This window comes from Ascaphus truei, chromosome 19, assembly GCF_040206685.1.
Source record: "Ascaphus truei isolate aAscTru1 chromosome 19, aAscTru1.hap1, whole genome shotgun sequence".
NCBI classification, from domain to species: domain Eukaryota; kingdom Metazoa; phylum Chordata; class Amphibia; order Anura; family Ascaphidae; genus Ascaphus; species Ascaphus truei.
The window spans coordinates 16,933,540-16,950,501 of NC_134501.1; the positions used below are offsets into that span (position 1 = coordinate 16,933,540).

Below are 16,962 nucleotides of genomic sequence, written 5' to 3' on the forward strand. Positions count from 1 at the left end.
CATGAAAAGGCAATATGAAAACCAAAATGCCTATTTCAGCCTATCCGATTAACTAATCTCTGGGGTGACGGATGACCATCAAATTCATTGTTACAGGTTTGCTATATACATAACACAACATTCTCCCCCTCATTTTTAAAGCTTTACACTTTTCTGCTCCTCCTTACATCTCAGCCCTAATTTCTCGCTATGCACCATCCCAACTCTTGCGTTCTTCTTAAGGATGTCTTCTTTCTACCCCCTTTGTATCTAAAGCCCTCTCCTGCCTTAAACCTTTCTCACTGACTGCCCCGCACCTCTGGAATGCCCTTCCCCTCGATACCCGACTAGCACCTCTGTATCCACCTTTAAGACCCACCTTAAGGCTAAGGCCCCGTTCCCTCAGTCAGCGCGCCCGCACTGCAGACAGGCGGCGCGCTGACAGGCACAGACCGCGATATGCGGTCTGTAGGGAGCCGGAGCGGGGCGGGAGGGAGATACAAATTCTGTCAAGATTCTGCTCCCTCCTCCCGAGCCGTCCAAAGTAACAAAAAAAACCAGGACACACACGCACACGCAGCTCCTTCCCTGCTCCCCTCCACTCACACACACACACACATGCAAATACACACAGGCACACACACAGGCACACGGGAGGTAAATCGGAGCAAGGGGGGAAATCGGAACGGGGATCGGGCAGAGGGGGAAAATCGGAGCGGGGGGGGAATAGGAAGGGGGGTCGGGCAGAGGGGGGGAATCGGAAGGGGGGGTCGGAACCGGGATCGGAGCTGAAGGGGGAAATCGGAACGGGGGGGGAGAATTGGATTGGCTGCTGGGATGTCACGTGACGTGACACTGGCCAAAATCACAAGCTCCTTGTAGCTCCGGCTGGCTGACGCGTCACAGCACGCAGTCAGCCACGCCGGAAGGAGCCAGTGGGGGCAACTAGAACGGGGGCAAGCAGCTGGTGGCCCGCGGCCGCACGCACCGCCAGCTGCAGCGGGACCAAAGCCTAAGACACATTTGCTTAAAGAAGCACATGAATAGCACTGTGGATAATCCTGGACACATGATACATAAAGCTTGGCCCCCTGCAGACGCACTTACTTGAATACCCTACTACTGTCTCTATACGTTCCGCTACCTACCAATTAGACTCCTCTTCCATAATGTTACTTTTATGTCTGAAGCACTTATTCCCATGACCTGTTATTTATATGATTACCACATGTATTACTACTGTGAAGCGCTATGTACATTTATGGCGCTATATAAAAAAGACATACAATACAATACAATTCCAGAGAGTCAGACACAATGACGCACAAGTGACACATTCTGTACACAATCACATTTTTTTTTAAGTATACTGTATAAAATGTATGGTCAATTCAGCCTATAAAAATGTGTTTGAAACAACACGACTGACTGCTAAGTTCCTCTCTCTGTCAACGCCGCTTTGGGGATGATTCAAGAAACGACACTAGCGGTTGAGTAACCAGTCAATATTTCACGGTCGCAGTCACCCACTTTGTGATCTGTACAGTATGTGATCTTTGGCCCATTATATTACCCTTCTGGGTTTCAAGCAACACAATTTAAATACAACAAATAAAGAGAAGAGATTACACAGGCCAAGCCCCAATTATGAGTATCCTGGTAAGAACAAATGAAAAGAAGCCAAAATATCACTGAGTTAGTACTAAGGAAGTATGGGGCCTATGCAGAGAGCAGCGCTATTTCGAAATTCGCCATTTTTTGGAGATAATCGCGCAGAAAACAGCAGAAAATGGAGATTTCCGAAAAACGCGCCAATTTTTCTTTTCTATTTGTAAAACTCGCCTCGCGGCTGGCGAAAACCTCAATCTCGCCAGTTTTACAAATATCCTAATGCAGAGAGCCGCGAACGGCATCTAGCGGCTGTTCGCGCCAATAAAATGGCGCTATTGTCTCCTTTTTCCCTCGCCAGAAAAAATTGGCAAGAAGCTGCCGCTCGCGGCCATTGCAAAGGGAAAAAAAAAGGCGCGCATTTGTTTTTACAAGTTTCTGAAGCGCGCATCTCGCCAATTTAAACTCGCCAGACGCATCCATGTTAAACATAGCAGAATTCGCACTTTTCTGCATATGGAGAATAAAACTCTCCAAAAAAGCTACTTTTTAATAAATTCGCCATTTTTCAAATTCGCTGCTCTCTGCATAGGCCCCTATATCTTCATAAAACCTACGGCCAAGAAAACAAATGGGACTTACAGCTTAGCAAAGAGATGACTGTTTCACTACATTTTTGTTACAAACTGTCGAGACCTACACAAGTAATGACTAAATCTGGGGGCAAACCCACATCTGATTCTTGAATGATTTGGCACACTGGACACTGAATTCCAGCCTATAAAACCAGCACATGTACAAACACACAGGATAAAGGTTGGCTGCACAGCTGGAGAATATCTGTAACATTATCAAGGGATTCTGCCAGCATCTGTAAACTCTGAGCTCGTGAGCAGTATACAGTCATCGGCAGAATCACAAGACGCAATTATCCGCCCCGTTAGGTCTATGACTGGCTCCTGTGCTATTTTTATAGCGTTTGAAGAAGGAAATACACTTGTTTGGTTGAGGCAGAGTTTCTACACACGGTGCAGAATGAATACTTTGGAAAACAGGATGAGTAGGTGTAGATCTGATATAACTCCTGAATATTCCCAGGTTGTACTAAACCGCACGCAGGGAGAGGGCTACAAGCCAACGGGTGGGCCCTAAAACAAAATACATTATAATCCCACAAAGTCACTCCTACCATTAGCCTTTCAGGGATGGAAGAGCGCGCCAGCCATCCAAAATATTTTCCTTATTTCATTTGATGTCCCATAATGCCCAATTATTCATTCCAAAGCAATAATTTCCCTCTAAAAGGAATCAGATGTTTTTAACACCCTAAAAAAAAATTGTATTTATTTTGAGAACACAATAGAATACATATGAAGATTAAGAACTACCATAGGAAGCATAACAAGGTTCGGGGGGGGGGGGGGAGTAGAATTTATAGGATTTCTCTTTTAGGTGTTACTGTTTTAACAGTAGTGAACGTGTGTATATGTTATTTACTATACTAAAATGTCTCTTCAGAATGTGGACATGTGTTCGTATTCTTCCACGTGTAAATAATGCCTCTACAAAAACTTTCAGGGAATGAATCAAAGCTTAGATGAAAGCCTCTTAACAGAACTGTAAGAAAACATTGTGTAAAACCTAAGCTGTTTTGTTTCCATACACAGTATTCTGAAGGGTAACACTGCCCTCTGGTGGGTACCACTTAACATGACATGTTTGATAAATCATGTGTGTCCTAAAAGATGCTGGAAACTAGAAAGTGGAAAATCCGGGCCAATAACGACATTCCTATATTCTGTTAAATCATCGTCACGCAATATTATTATTTTTTTTAGCATATTTTATTATTTCTCTTGTTCGACGACCCTTTGAAAGTCTTCAGCATTGAACGGGACACCCATAAAACGGATTATCATGCAGAATGCATTAAAACTGCCTATATATTCTGTTTTAGGATGGATGTCAAGCCATATACTGTAGGAACCATGTCAATATACTTCACACCGAAAATAACCTCTAAAAGCCCATTACTGATTCAATATAGAACATGTTTTGGAAACAACCAATACCCGATTGGCAAGACAGAAAAAATACATTTAATGATTGTATAACAAACCCCATCCCAACAATTAACCCTTGCAGAGCTGTAGGGGCCAGCACCCAAATGGATAAGAATAACAAGCCAGTAATAGGTGATGATTTTTCAATTGTGAATTCTATTGCATCTAGGTATCCAGTTTATTTGCATTAAGACAAGCTGCAGGTCTGTATAAAAAAAAAACAACAACTATACAATCCTCTGTATAATACAATAAACTAAAACCAGAAAGCTGTCCAGTCCCTACATTAAAAAAAAAGAAATAAGCATTTTCTTAATCCGTCCCTGTTACAGGGAACAGAGAAGTCTCCCTTCATTAGACGCGCCCCTGACCATGTTTCCAAGGATTTGGTATTGGTACGGGTGACACCGGCACTGTGCCAAGAAAGAAAGGCTCTTTGGAAAGTTGAAAGCAACAGACTTCTGAAGTAGGCATGTTAAGAAGTGTAGTATTAAGTGTATCTTTGGCAGTGACTCACAGGGACTCCCAATGGCTTGGCATAACATATAATATTTGAGTAATAGTCAAATTCCACCACCTGTTAGAGTTCCTCAAAGTGACATGCCTTGTTATTGCAAGCAGAAATTCTCGCCGAATTATGGTATTCTTGGCACCTTTCCCTTTCATGTATCTTATGAAAGGGACCAAGAAAAGTAACTCCGTCCATCAAGTATCAGCCTTCTTCCAATTACGTTGGCAATCCAGAAGAGGACATACACAAGCCTTCTAACCGCTCTGTTCTACTTCATGAGAAAACATTTCCCAATACATTTCATTCGCTCCTTGACTCCCTAACCCTAAAAAACAGGGACAGCTGGTGCAAGAGTTAATGAAATGCAAAGGAATCAGATTCCCTCCAGCGTCGGAGTATTGACGCTTACCCTGGAAATGATTGTATAGCTGTATGCCTCCCCCCAGAGCTCAATCCTCCTCACCTTTTTAACTTGGGAGGTCATTTCACTTTGCTGCAAGAACAGGACCTACTATGGTTCTTTCCCCTCATACAGAGGTAAAGGGAAGGGTTCACAGTGTAGTGTGGGACCTGCATTATTGGTTATACCTTGACGTTTGGTATGCAGGCTTATGACGCTTTGGCCAAAGAGTTTAACTAAATAACCAAGTAATTATTATTATTATTGAAGTATTTAAACTTTATACTTATTACCATATATGTTTTGTCTGTTGGATGTAGCATTCGGCACCCCTGTCTTTTGAGATGCAAAGGAATCAGTTTCCCTCCAGCGTCGGAGTATTGACGCTTACCCTGGAAATGATTGTATAACTGTATGACATTTTCGGGTCATCTTGTCCTTCTCTGTCTCCATTAGTCGTGGCGCTGGCAATTATGTAGTAGCGAAATGTTGACTTTTTTTTAAACACAAATCAGATTCCAAATGAGTAAACTTTTATCGAAATATCACTAGTGAGCGAAACAGGGTGTGTGCCCCATTTATAGTTTCAGCATGAAGCACATCCAGCGATTTTAGAGAATTTGGCAAATTAGCGTATTCAATGAAATTGCAATGCACATTGGCTGGCGTGGTATGGCGAATTGTCTGCGAGCCCTGACTAAGCTGCGGCTTTTTTCGCATGGCTCGCGACCTCATGAGAAAGCTTTGCACATCTCGAGTCTCTATCTGCAGAGGTAGAATAACCAGACTCTACGCACACTACAGGCTGTATTCTACAGGAAATCAACAATAAACACAAACACAACTCTTTCGGAGGACACATTGCCATTAGAAAGTAGGGTCTTCCCATTCCTACCAATTCCAGTGTTGGCTCCAGTGACGATCGCCACCTTCCCAGACAGCTCGCAGCCCTGCAGGATTTCCATTGCAGTGGTGTTTCCATCATACTTTTGTCTGGTGTTCATTTTCGTGGGGTTTTCTTCCACGGTGAATGCGAGTCTCGGGTCAAGGTATGTAGTCCTTTTATTCAAGTGGCTGCGAAAACATTTGACAAAAATAAAAAGCCAAAATAGACATTTGAATTGGGTTTTATATCAAAGATTCCCACCTGAAACAGTTGCAAAAAAACTGCACTAGATTTTCATAGAAATTAGCTACATTGCTCTTTATGGGATTTTCTCTTCTTTAACCCATTGAGCGCCGTAGAGGCCGCAGCACCAGAGTGCCACAGCTCCTACGGTACATCACGATGAGGTACATGAGAAAGGAGCCCCCCTCTTAGAGCGCTGAATGCAATCTGCCCTAGAGAGTACAAGAGCCCATGATGTGGTGGCTTCGCCATCGAGCACCCAAAGGGTTAATAAGGCTGGTGCATCTTTTTGGCCCACTTTTGGAGCTACATATTATACATCCATTCAGAGAAAGTGTTGTACAGATGAACACTTTATCACAGCTTCCATGTGTGTGGGTGGGTCTTTATCTTCCAGGGACTAAATGTCATTGTGATCAGCAACTTGGACATCTAAAGAGTGTCTACAAGTTACAGCAGCAATCTGTAGGATTAGGAGTACTTGTAGACAGCAGGTTTAGCAATAGTGCACAAAGTCAGGCAGTAGCTGCAAAGGCAAACAAGATCGTATCTTGTATTAAAACGGGCAATGTCTAGAAGGGAAGTAAACATAATTATGCCCCTTTACAAAGCATTAGTAAGACCACACCTTGAATATAGAGTACAGTTTTGGGCACCACTCCTTAGAAAAGGCATTATGGAGCTAGAGAAAGTGCAGAGAAGAGACACCATATTAATAAAGGGAATGGATAATTTGATTTACGAGGAGAGGATAGCTAAATTAGATTTGTTTACATTAGAAAAGAGGCATAAAATAGGGGATATGATAACTATATACAAACATATTCGGGGACAGTACAAGGAGCTTTTAAAATAACTATTCATTCCAAGGGCAGTACAAAGGACACAGGGTCATCCCTTAAGGTTGGAGGAAAGTAGATTTTACCAGCAACAAAAGGAAAGGGTTCTTTACAGTAAAGGCAGTTAAAATGTGGAATTCATTACCCATGGAGACTGTGATGGCAGATACAATAGATGCCTTCAAAAAAAATGTGGACATCTTTTTTAGAAAGGACAGGTGTACAGGGATATACCAAATAAGTAAATATGGGAAGGATGTTGATCCAGGGAGTAATTTGATTGCCAATTCTTGGAGTCAGGAAGGAATTTCCCCCTTATGAGATATCATTGGATGATATTTCACTGGGGTTTTGTGTTTGCATTCCTCTGGATCAATATACTGTAAGTACGGATATAGGATAAAGTATTTCTGGTCTAAATTTAGCATAGGTTGAACGTACTGTATATGTCTTTTTTCAACCTCATCTACTATGCAACTATGTACAGTAGGAATGACTTGTGCAAAATGGATTTATTATACCCATTTATTATTTTATATGAAATGCAGTAATTTGGGTAGATAAAGGGCCAAGTAACACAACTGGAAAGTAAAATGACTCCGTTACTCAATTACTCTTATTTATTTGCCTCCCACAACTCGATCTTTCCTTTCAAAACGCAGGTACACGCAACATACATCTACATGGCTTCTCCAAATGGTTTAGTTTGAATCCGGAACTCACTCAACAAAGTAGATCTGTCCATTTTCATCTGTTTCTTGTTCCCATCCGTAGGGAAGATCTACGAGAAAATGAGTAGATTAGCTCGGCTACGCCAATGCACAAATAAACAAGACATCAGATTTTAAAAAATGTAGACAGACAGGCTGAGTGCATCGATTGCTGAAATAATTGCTGCTTTTAGTAACACTGGTATGTTTTGTAACAGGTAGCACTGTGCTGCAGACAGCCGCTAATGCGTGGAGGCAAAGTTTAACATACCTTCTGCCCCATGTGTAATGCAACATTAAACCCTGTTTCCTGATACAGAGTAACACAATTAGGTTACACTAGGGGTGGACAACTCCAGTCCTCAAGGGCCACCAACAGGTCAGGTTTTCAGGATATCCCCGCTTCAGCAGAGGTGGCCCAGTCTGAAGGCATCCCCTGTGCTGAAGCAGGGATATCCTGAAAACCTGACCTGTTGGTGGCCCTTGAGGACTGGAGTTGGTCACCCCTGGGCTAAAGAAATAAAGTCATCACCAACCTCCCGCTATTCTTTTACGCTTTCCGGTTTTCGGATTCTCCCACTGGGTTTTCTCTTCTAAGTGGCTGTTAAAAAGAAGAGAAACTTTTTACTTTAAGGACAAAATGAGACCTGTGCGGGTTTCAAATCTCTGCCACACTAACAGTTCATCTATAAAGAACTCTGGTGCTGGTATCAGGGTCTCACAGGATGCGGGTAATTCTAGATCTGCCAAAGTGGACGAAAATCCTGTAGAGTTCAATAGGCATTTTCAGCTGGAACCGGCCCAAATAACTGCTTCGAAGAATAAAGGAATCCTTATGACTAACATACACTGTAACAATACGGAGTATTTCACTATCATGTCAGCATGTGATCATCTGTTATTACATTCACATGCCTGTCTTTCAGCTCAAGACAATACAGGGAAGTGCTTCTAAATTAGGGATGGGGTGTACCATGTGGTTGCACCTCTGGGTTCTCCACTCCCCCACCCCAAAATCTTTAGGTCCCGCCCTCCCCGACTTTCCTGGCCTCCCCTAAACCACCTTACTTTGCATAGTAAACCCATCCATCCTTTGTGCTTCTCTCCTCCCACCCGGGTGGGAGCTCGTCCTCACTGTCTGTGTCGTCCAGACCGGCGTATTTCAGAGCTGCCATGGCACTGCGGCTGCAAATGTAATGGCACTATTGATTATTAATGTAAATCACTTTATACAGCAGCCTAGCTAGCATGCAATACTATCTTACCACAAGAGGTCTCTCAAGCTCAAGAAACAGGAAGAGAAAGAATCGCTCGGATTGCTCATTACAATAGGAGTTGAGGAACACGCAAACGGATAGAAAACAGATTCAAATCTTTGGCTGGGTTGAAATAGAATGAGATGGTAGATATTCTCTTCCCCCAATCGCAACGAAATTATTTACAATGGAGGGAACACAGTGGCACAGATTCACAAAGGGGTGCCAAGCTTTAGTACGCCTTTCCTGACGTTCATTACAATGGGAGGAAATGCATGAGAGTTTGGCACCCTTTTGTGGATCTGGGCTAATGAGTTATAGAAGCACAATCCTTCAGCATAAGGCCGCGCTTGTAGTGCCGGCGACAGCGAAGCGATGTCGCGTCAAAACAAATGTGTTGACGCCGTCGCGTGCGCTTATAGTAGGAGCCCCGCGACGGCTTGGCCGCGATTGCTGGAAGTCACTTCAATTAGATTTTTCCAGCGTCGCCATCGCCGGCACTATAAGCACGGCCTAAGGCCTCGGATATAGTGGGCACGCGCACTTGTCGCCCGAGCGAACTGTGAACTGAGATCACTCACTGGCGTGGCGTCACGAAGCTGGTTCACCCTCATTGGCTGAACCGACTCACGTGACCCGGCTGTCGCGCGACAAAATCAAATTTTTGTGTTGGCTCAAAATTCGCGCGGGCTCACTATGGCCAGCTCTACAGAGCTGCTGCACATTGTTCGCGCCGTCGCTCGCACCACGGCCGCAGCCTAAGGCCGGGTCACGTGCACGGTTCAGCCAATGAGGGCGAGCCAGCCTTGGGACGTCACGGTCACGCCTCCCCGTCGCGAGCGATCTCAGTTCACAGATCGCTCAGGCGACAGGCGCGCACACACTATGTCCGAGGCCTTACTTTAATAGCAGAGCTACATGTGAACCTTGCAGAGACCAGCAGACGCACTCTAAATACACCAGACACACAATGGAAGTGATCCACTTTCACCCTAGTTTTGCAGAGAATGGAAATAGCTGAGCTAACGGAGTAAGGGAAGGGTAAGAACCAAAGCGAAACAGGTATGAACCCCAATGTTAGCAGCTCGTCACCCCATGGTTCATTCGCTTATAATTATCCATGTCTCACATACCAAAAACTTAGGCTGCGCTTATGGTGCCGGCGAAGTCGCGGCAAAAACAAATGTATTGCCTGCGCTTATAGTACAGGTGACGCGACTGCTTGGTTGCAATCGCTGGAAGTCAAGTCAATTTGATTTTTCCAGCAACCGCAGTGTGACATCACCGTCGCTTCGCTATCGCCGGCGACGGCACCATAAGTGCAGCCTTAATTGGCAACTCATGTTGCCGGTGAGATTCTATTTACAGCGCTACCTGCACAGTCAGCGCTACATAAGAAAAATATATTAAGGTTTCATGTATTAGAGAAGCAGAACGATAAAAGGTTTAAAATAATATATAAAAATATGCTATAAATAGGTCAAGTGACAAACTTTGTTGGGGCGATGCTTGTCCTTCAGTGTTTTAGGGGTATCATTCCACAAATCCTTAATTCAGGGGTGCGCAAACTCTATGCCCTGTGCCCCCCTGCTTGCTCTCACCGGCGTGAAATGACACTGCGGGGTCATGTGATGTGACGTCCCGTTGCCATGGCAACGCGTCGCTGTTAAGGTAAGTAAAGTTACAGAGGCCTCACGCGATCCCCAGCATTTAAATGCCTTCGGGGAAAGCGCAGGGCCTCTGTAACCGCCGCGCACCCCTGCCCCAATGAATACTTTGAACCAGTCATTGGGATTCCATTAAATATTTTTTTTAAAAGGGATTTGCTAGGATATGGATGATAAATGGTACATGCTATGGATTCCTCTCGCTTTATGCTCTATATATATATATATATATATTTTTTTTTTAAAGTATGAAGAAGGTTCCTTAATAAAAGTAACATACTAATGATGATGATAAACCCAGCATTAAACAAAACACCCAGATGTAGAATATATTAAACCTCACAATTTACTGCGGTTTACAGCGCTCTCCACAATGAAGAAAACCAGTAAATTACCGTAATCTCGGAATCACATCACAAAAATAATTCTGCAACACAAGAGGAAAAACAACCACAACCCTTTACAACCAAACCGCCTGGAGTCGCTGCAAGGAAAGTATCAGCCGCTCCAACACACAATACCGTTAAAAATTTGTTTTGTTTTTTTTATAATGTAAGTAAATATTTCTTTACATTTGCTCTATGGAATTTAAACTCTACTTCACCATATTGAATACATAATATTTGTGGAAAATCCCACAAAAAGCACTCCAAATATATTCTAAATGTGCTTAGGTTAGTTTCGGCAAGTGAAATTGCCCCGTCCCCGACACTCACCCAAGCTTGGCGCTTGCGTAAACAATAAAAAACAAGAGAGAGACTTTCAACCGCGCTCAATTGCCCCCACGCCCCGCGCTTGCGAAATAGCGCGGACACCCGCCGCTCATGTTTGGAGAGCTTTTGACGTAACTGCTCAAGCAGCGGTCAGCACCAGCGTGGCCGCAGCCTAAAACATGAAAACAAAACACTGAGCACGGTGTTAAATAATTTCCCCTTGATTTCTCATTACAGATTGTTTTTGGAAGGGGTGGGGGGGGGGGGGGAATATAAAAACACAAAAGAGAACAGCAAACAATCCTTACAACGTAACATAAGAAATGTTTATTTGAAAGACGAATAATCCTGACGTGAAGCTGTGTCTAGGAAAGAGATTAAGGCACGGCAGGGAACGGTGGAGTTGAGATTAGATGACGTGCTGGGTCGGTCGCAGTTCGAGACCGAGCGCTGACCCCGAACAGCTTGGACATGTCACTTCACCTCCCTGCCCCGACAATTAGATTGCAAGCTCCTCGTGGCAAGGGCTCCCTGTGCTATCCCACAAACAGGACCTTCCTAGCTGGAGCCAGCAGCAGGAGAGGCTTGTGATGAGAGCAGGTAAATATTGATGTACAGAGCAGCATGTGCAGCCTCTCTCCTCACTTCCTGTGCCTCCCAGAACTGCTCCTGCTGGAAACACAGACACGGCTCACGCAGCTCCCTGCACACATCCCTTATGTTACCGGCTGTGCGCATCCCTTATATTACCGGCTGCACACATCCCTTATATTACCGGCTGCACACATCCCTTATATTACCGGCTGCGCGCCTCCCGGCTGAGGAACTTGTGCCTTCTTATTTAACAGGCATACGGATACATAAAAGACTTGTCCAGCCCTTATCCTAACCCCAATATTCCAGTCTATCGCTTAATGCAGCGATGGCCAACTCCAGCCCCGTTTCAGCACAGGTGATGCAGTCTTCGACTGAGCCGCTGATGGCGCCACCTGTGCTGAAGCAGGGATATCTTAAAACCTGACCTGTTGGTGGCCCCCGAGGACTGGAGTTGGCCACTCCGGATTTAAAGCAATGAAGAAGGAGAAATAGCTGCACTCTTCGTGTTCAAAGGAAGCTCAGATCGTTTATTAATATTCAAACGAGACAAGTAATGGCACAACCCGTTCCTCAGGTGCATACATTACAAAGTGTAAAAATCGGTGTTTAAATACACATATAAATCCCATATAAAAGGTTATATTCATGTCACTTAGTTTTTCCAGGGACAATAATGGCTGTTATCTTGCGCACCATGCTAGCAGGGTATTGGATGGACACCCAAAGTGAAACGTGTGATCTGCATGTCAAAAATTAATGGCAAGAAAAGAAAAAAATAAGAAAAAAAAAATATATATATATATATATATCATATTCCTACCTTGCTTCCCATGCAGCACTGTACAGATAATGCCTGATAACATTCACTTGTTAAATACTGAAATAAAGAAATGTGCCCTGCAGGTAAAATAGGAACTTTTGCATAGCCTGCTTTATTTGAGATTTACTTCAAATGACTACATGTCCCAGGAGCCCCTGCTGGTCACATGTTCTCTGATTGGAGACAGTGGTCATGTGATAGGACATGCTGGGTGTCACCTGACCTCTTCTGCCAATGGGAGAGCATGGGGCTGAACACCAGAGGACTCCTGGGAGAGCAGGGAAGTGATGACACAGCCAGCTTGTGCTCAGTGTTACAGAGTATAGGGCTGTGTAACACAGGGACACAATGTTACCAGCGCTTCCCCGGGGGACCTGCCTGTGGCCCCTGGCAGTGTCTCCCGCTGAAACAATGGGCCACTTAATGCTGATACTTTTTGTTGTTGATATATGCAGTATCACTGATGGTGTATACAGTGCTGTACATAGAAATGTGCAAACCTGTGGCAAAAAATCTGCACCAGAGTAATCAAATGAGACAATCCCAAAAGGAATTATTTGTAACTTTTTTTCTTTTGTAAATAGGTTTGGTGTCATTTTATTGTTGCCCTCGTTTTGTGGGGGGAGGGGGACGCTGATACATGCCTCCCGTTGATTCCCTGCCAGGTAGAGTCTACAATACCAAATTTGGTGTCTGAGGCACAGGCAGATAAAGTCACAAGGGGAGCTGGCACTGGATATTGAACATCACCACTGAGCTACAGTCCTCCTTCGCTCTTAGATAATGATTTTTTTTATTTATTATTGCTTTGTTATTTTTATCGCTTTTAATCTCATTCGCCAGGCGCAGGGATCCGACATTGGAAAAGCAGTAACCTGCTTCAAAGCCAGCGATGGGCTACATCTCTAATCGGGACCGCGGCTTGATGGCGGTGTGCCCGCCCGTCTCCCCCACAACAATTAAACTGATAGCCGGGGGAGAGCGCGGGGTCTGTAACTCTCACCTTCTCCGGCGGCATCTCCTCCTGCACGGTCCCGTTATCACGGCTCCGCGACGTCAAATGGCGTTGCTATGACAATGGGACTTCACGTCGCAATGCCATGCAGTGTCATGTTGCTATGGCAATGGGAAGCCCTGTGGCGCTGCGTTGCCGTGACGTCACATTGTCATGACAACGCCTACGCAATTTGACGTTGCGGAGCCATGTTGACGGGACCATGCAGGGCCCAGCACCGAGCTTCACAAACCACCAGCCGACCCAGTCTCTAATAGATACACAGATGTAACAAAGCGTAGTGTCCTCGCATGTTCACGGTACTGAAAGATCCCTGCGGGGGGGGGAAGCGGGTCCTGTTCAGAAACATGGTTCCCCCGCAGCTCTATCGCCGCAGGCACTGTGCCCAATGCCCCAGACTTTTGCTTGTTGGCCCGCAGCGCCATGGCCTTGACCTCTGACCCTGATCTTGGAAAGGCGTGTGTGCAGTGTTTCAAGCGTGGGGCATCTTTCCAGCCAAATTAGCAAACGGCAGCTTTACCCCGGCGGACACATCAAGTGTTTGAAAATTACAACGGAGTGCACCGGTGATATTGGGAAGTTCTGCAGACCCTCGGCAGCAAGGAGGCGCTCGGCATATGTAAGTGACTTCCCATCAGGCCCGAGAGTGCGGCAAATGTATACGGGGGAGGACTTTTTTTGCCACCCCAAAAGGCCCTAGGCCAAGGCCTAATGGGAAATCAGCCACTGGATAACGCAGGGCGTCAGTAGGAATTTCATTTGTACGTAAAAACAGGGACTTTTGTCTTCTCTTGTAGTGACAAAAACAAACTGGCTGAAAGAAATATTATATTTACACATTTAGGAAGGAATATATAACGTATGCTACAAAAGAACCGCGTGGATGTTTCTAGTTAATGGTGTCGTTTTACATAGGTGGGAGGCAGGGAGTCTCTGAACAGTGTTAATATCAGGGAACCCCTGTCGGTATTATCCCCTACCGGGGAATCAAAATGGGGGTTTAAATCTCCTGCAACACGTGGGCCAATAGTAAGCTGCCGCGGGAGATTTAAAAACCAGGAAGTAACCGACAGCACCTACGGAGGTGGTAAGTATCTCAAGACCCAGAGGTTTCCCGGGGCTGAAATCTACGCAGCTCCAGCTGCTGTTTTAATACAAAAATATTGCTGGGGACAGGACAGGGCGTGCTAACTAAGTCCAGCATGATTTGCTATCGGGGACAATATTTAAATATTCTTCATTTTCCAAAACCTCACCCACAAAAATGGCTCAGTTTGTAAGAGAATTCAGTGCGTACGACCTTATTGCAATGTTAAATGTGGACGAAGGCCTTTGGGGACTGCAGTGATGGCATTAACTCTCCGTATCACTGGATATCGATTTGAATACATTCTAGTGCAGTTATAGCCAACTCCAGTCCTCAAGAGCTAGCGTCAGGTCAGGAGGACTGGGGTTAGCTACCCCTGTAATCTAGTGAATACAAGACTTTATATCGTCTGCGGAAACATTTCTGTAGGGCAGGTAATGTAAACCGGAATGGACATTTTGTCGCTGCATTTTCGCAGCGCTGCCGATCCGCTGCTGGAATCCCCACCGCCAGCCACTTCTAAGGTAAGGCTGCGGTCCCAGTAATGTCTGTGACGCGCGTCCGGCGGGGGTGGGGCGGCGCTTGCACAGCGCTAGCCGCGATCTGCGGTCTGTGAGGAGAGGAGAATCTTGCGACGGGAGGGGGCGTGGTCGGGGATTTGCGGGGGCGTGGCCATTACGTCACGCGGCTGGTTCGCCCTCATTGGGTGAACCGCCGGTGGGGGCGTGGCCACGCCTCCGTCGCTAGGAGTAAACTCAATTTTATTGAGTTGGGAAAAACCTTGCAGTACGGCGCGGCTGCACCTTCAGCGTCATGGTGCGTACTGGGCCCAGCCCCATTGAGGGGCGGTGCTTACACGCACAGTGCACGCCGCGCCGTGCGCAAACAGGCTGTTACTGGGACCTCAACCTTAGTTTTATTACTATTTAGTGAAGGGATTAATTTAAAGGGGTTTAGTGGTTATGGTAGTGGGTTTTTGGGTAAGGGCTTAGAGAAGGGGGTTTTGGCACTTACCTTTAGTGGTGAAGTGGCCAGCAGTGGCAGGTTCCAGTGGCGGGGTGAATCATGGCGAAGCGCCGGCAGTCATTTGGTCACGGTGAAACTGCTGCGATCAAATGTCCTGGACCGATATAAACAGACTGGTGATACACCAGATGGCGCTGTTCACGGCAAAGCCTTCCCGTCTCCAGTTGTACTTTTCCATCTGTTGAACGTGAACTGTATAATACAGAAGTCGCAGCTGCCTTGTCCTCTCTGTATGCTGTGATGGGATCTGATGTGATATTCTGCCATTGAATGGAAACTCTGCAATAGTTTAACATTGTAACACGGTATGTTCTGTTATCTGGGGCAACAATCGCTTATGGTGCATCTGTATATTTTACGGTGTCACATCCCTTTATTTTATTTTCAATAAATAATTTGCACGCACGTAAATGGTCTCAAAAAAGAATTGTATTAACCAGTCAACATTTTGGACTGGTTTTCCAGAGTGGAGTGAATTGTTTTACATCTGTAATCTGTAATCTCCATGTCATTGTATTTTAAATCCATCTATATTCACTGAATACATTAGTAAATGGTTGAAACCACGAGTATTACGCGCTTCAAAAGTTTTGTTTTAACAAATCATCTTTCATCGTTTATACTTTATTGTGACATCCATCATATAAGTGTATTTAGCAGGACAAGGTTCAGATAGGTAACAATGACAATATATTTATCCAAACAGTTGCTACATTTTTGATGATAAAGATAATAGTTTCTAACCCTCTAATCCGAAGCCTATGGGCTGGGACCCGCTGCGCCCGGCGGCGCGGGCGGCCACACGAGCGTTCCCCACCAGCAGGGGAATCCTCCCGAGCCGGTCCCAGTCCCCCCTGGCTGCACAGCTCACTACACGCTATGTCGCGTCAGCCGCCAGGGGATTCAAGAGAATTGTAATCCCAAGCGGTGACGCGTCACGTGGTGTGGCTGTGAGCCAATGAGGAGGGGAGGCTTCGGGGAGCGGGGAGGAGAGGGAAAGCAGCAGCAGCACCAAGGGAGCCCCCCTCCTCCCTCCCACAGACTCTCTCCTCATAGTCTGCAGTGTAAGCAGATGCGGGGGGGGGGGAACGGGGGAACCCCTGGCAATGAGGAGGAGGGGAGGCTTCGGGGAGCAGGGAGGCTGCGGGGAGCGGGACACATGTATTTACTATTGCCTGTCCTCACACTCATTTACATGCAGGGCCTGGGGGACGGGGCCCGGCTTCAGGGCAAACTGAGGGGGGAGGGGGCGGGGGCGGTGGACAGGACGGGACTTTACAGCACCCGATTAAACTGGAGATATGTCAATGTTATATTCCACTCCAGCACACGGAAACACATCATGGCCGCGCCCCCCCTCATCATGGCCCCGCCCACCCGACCCATTTGGTCACGCCCCCCCGCTCCGAAAAAAGTTTCCTGCAGACCGCAGATCGCGGTGCAGTGAGTTGCACGCGCCGCCGGCAAGCAAGACAGCGAACGCGTGCAACGGGGCCTTAGCCTTACTCTATCAAAAACCGCAGATGATTTGAACTACTGTAG

The 16,962-nt window shown here is 45.8% G+C and overlaps 1 protein-coding gene across 6 annotated transcripts in view; it reads right to left on the reverse strand.

Annotated features, from left to right (window-relative positions):
- The window catches only part of WWOX (WW domain containing oxidoreductase), a 549,395-nt gene extending 533,922 nt beyond the window's left edge, over positions 1-15,473 (reverse strand). For 4 of the 6 annotated variants that reach the window (XM_075576743.1, XM_075576747.1, XM_075576746.1 and 1 more), the window contains exons 1-5: positions 12,293-12,445; positions 8,308-8,424; positions 7,776-7,840; positions 7,253-7,310; positions 5,457-5,635 (exon numbers count right to left, since the gene is read on the reverse strand). In XM_075576743.1, coding sequence (XP_075432858.1) covers positions 5,457-5,635; positions 7,253-7,310; positions 7,776-7,840; positions 8,308-8,414 — 409 coding nt within the window. In that variant the 5' untranslated portion in view covers positions 8,415-8,424; positions 12,293-12,445. Of the gene's footprint in view, positions 1-5,456; positions 5,636-7,252; positions 7,311-7,775; positions 7,841-8,307; positions 8,425-11,183; positions 11,548-12,292; positions 12,446-15,408 lie in introns of those variants that run through there. The other 2 variants (XM_075576744.1, XM_075576745.1) reach the window with 2 other exon arrangements.
- Between the last annotated feature and the right edge of the window lie 1,489 nt (positions 15,474-16,962).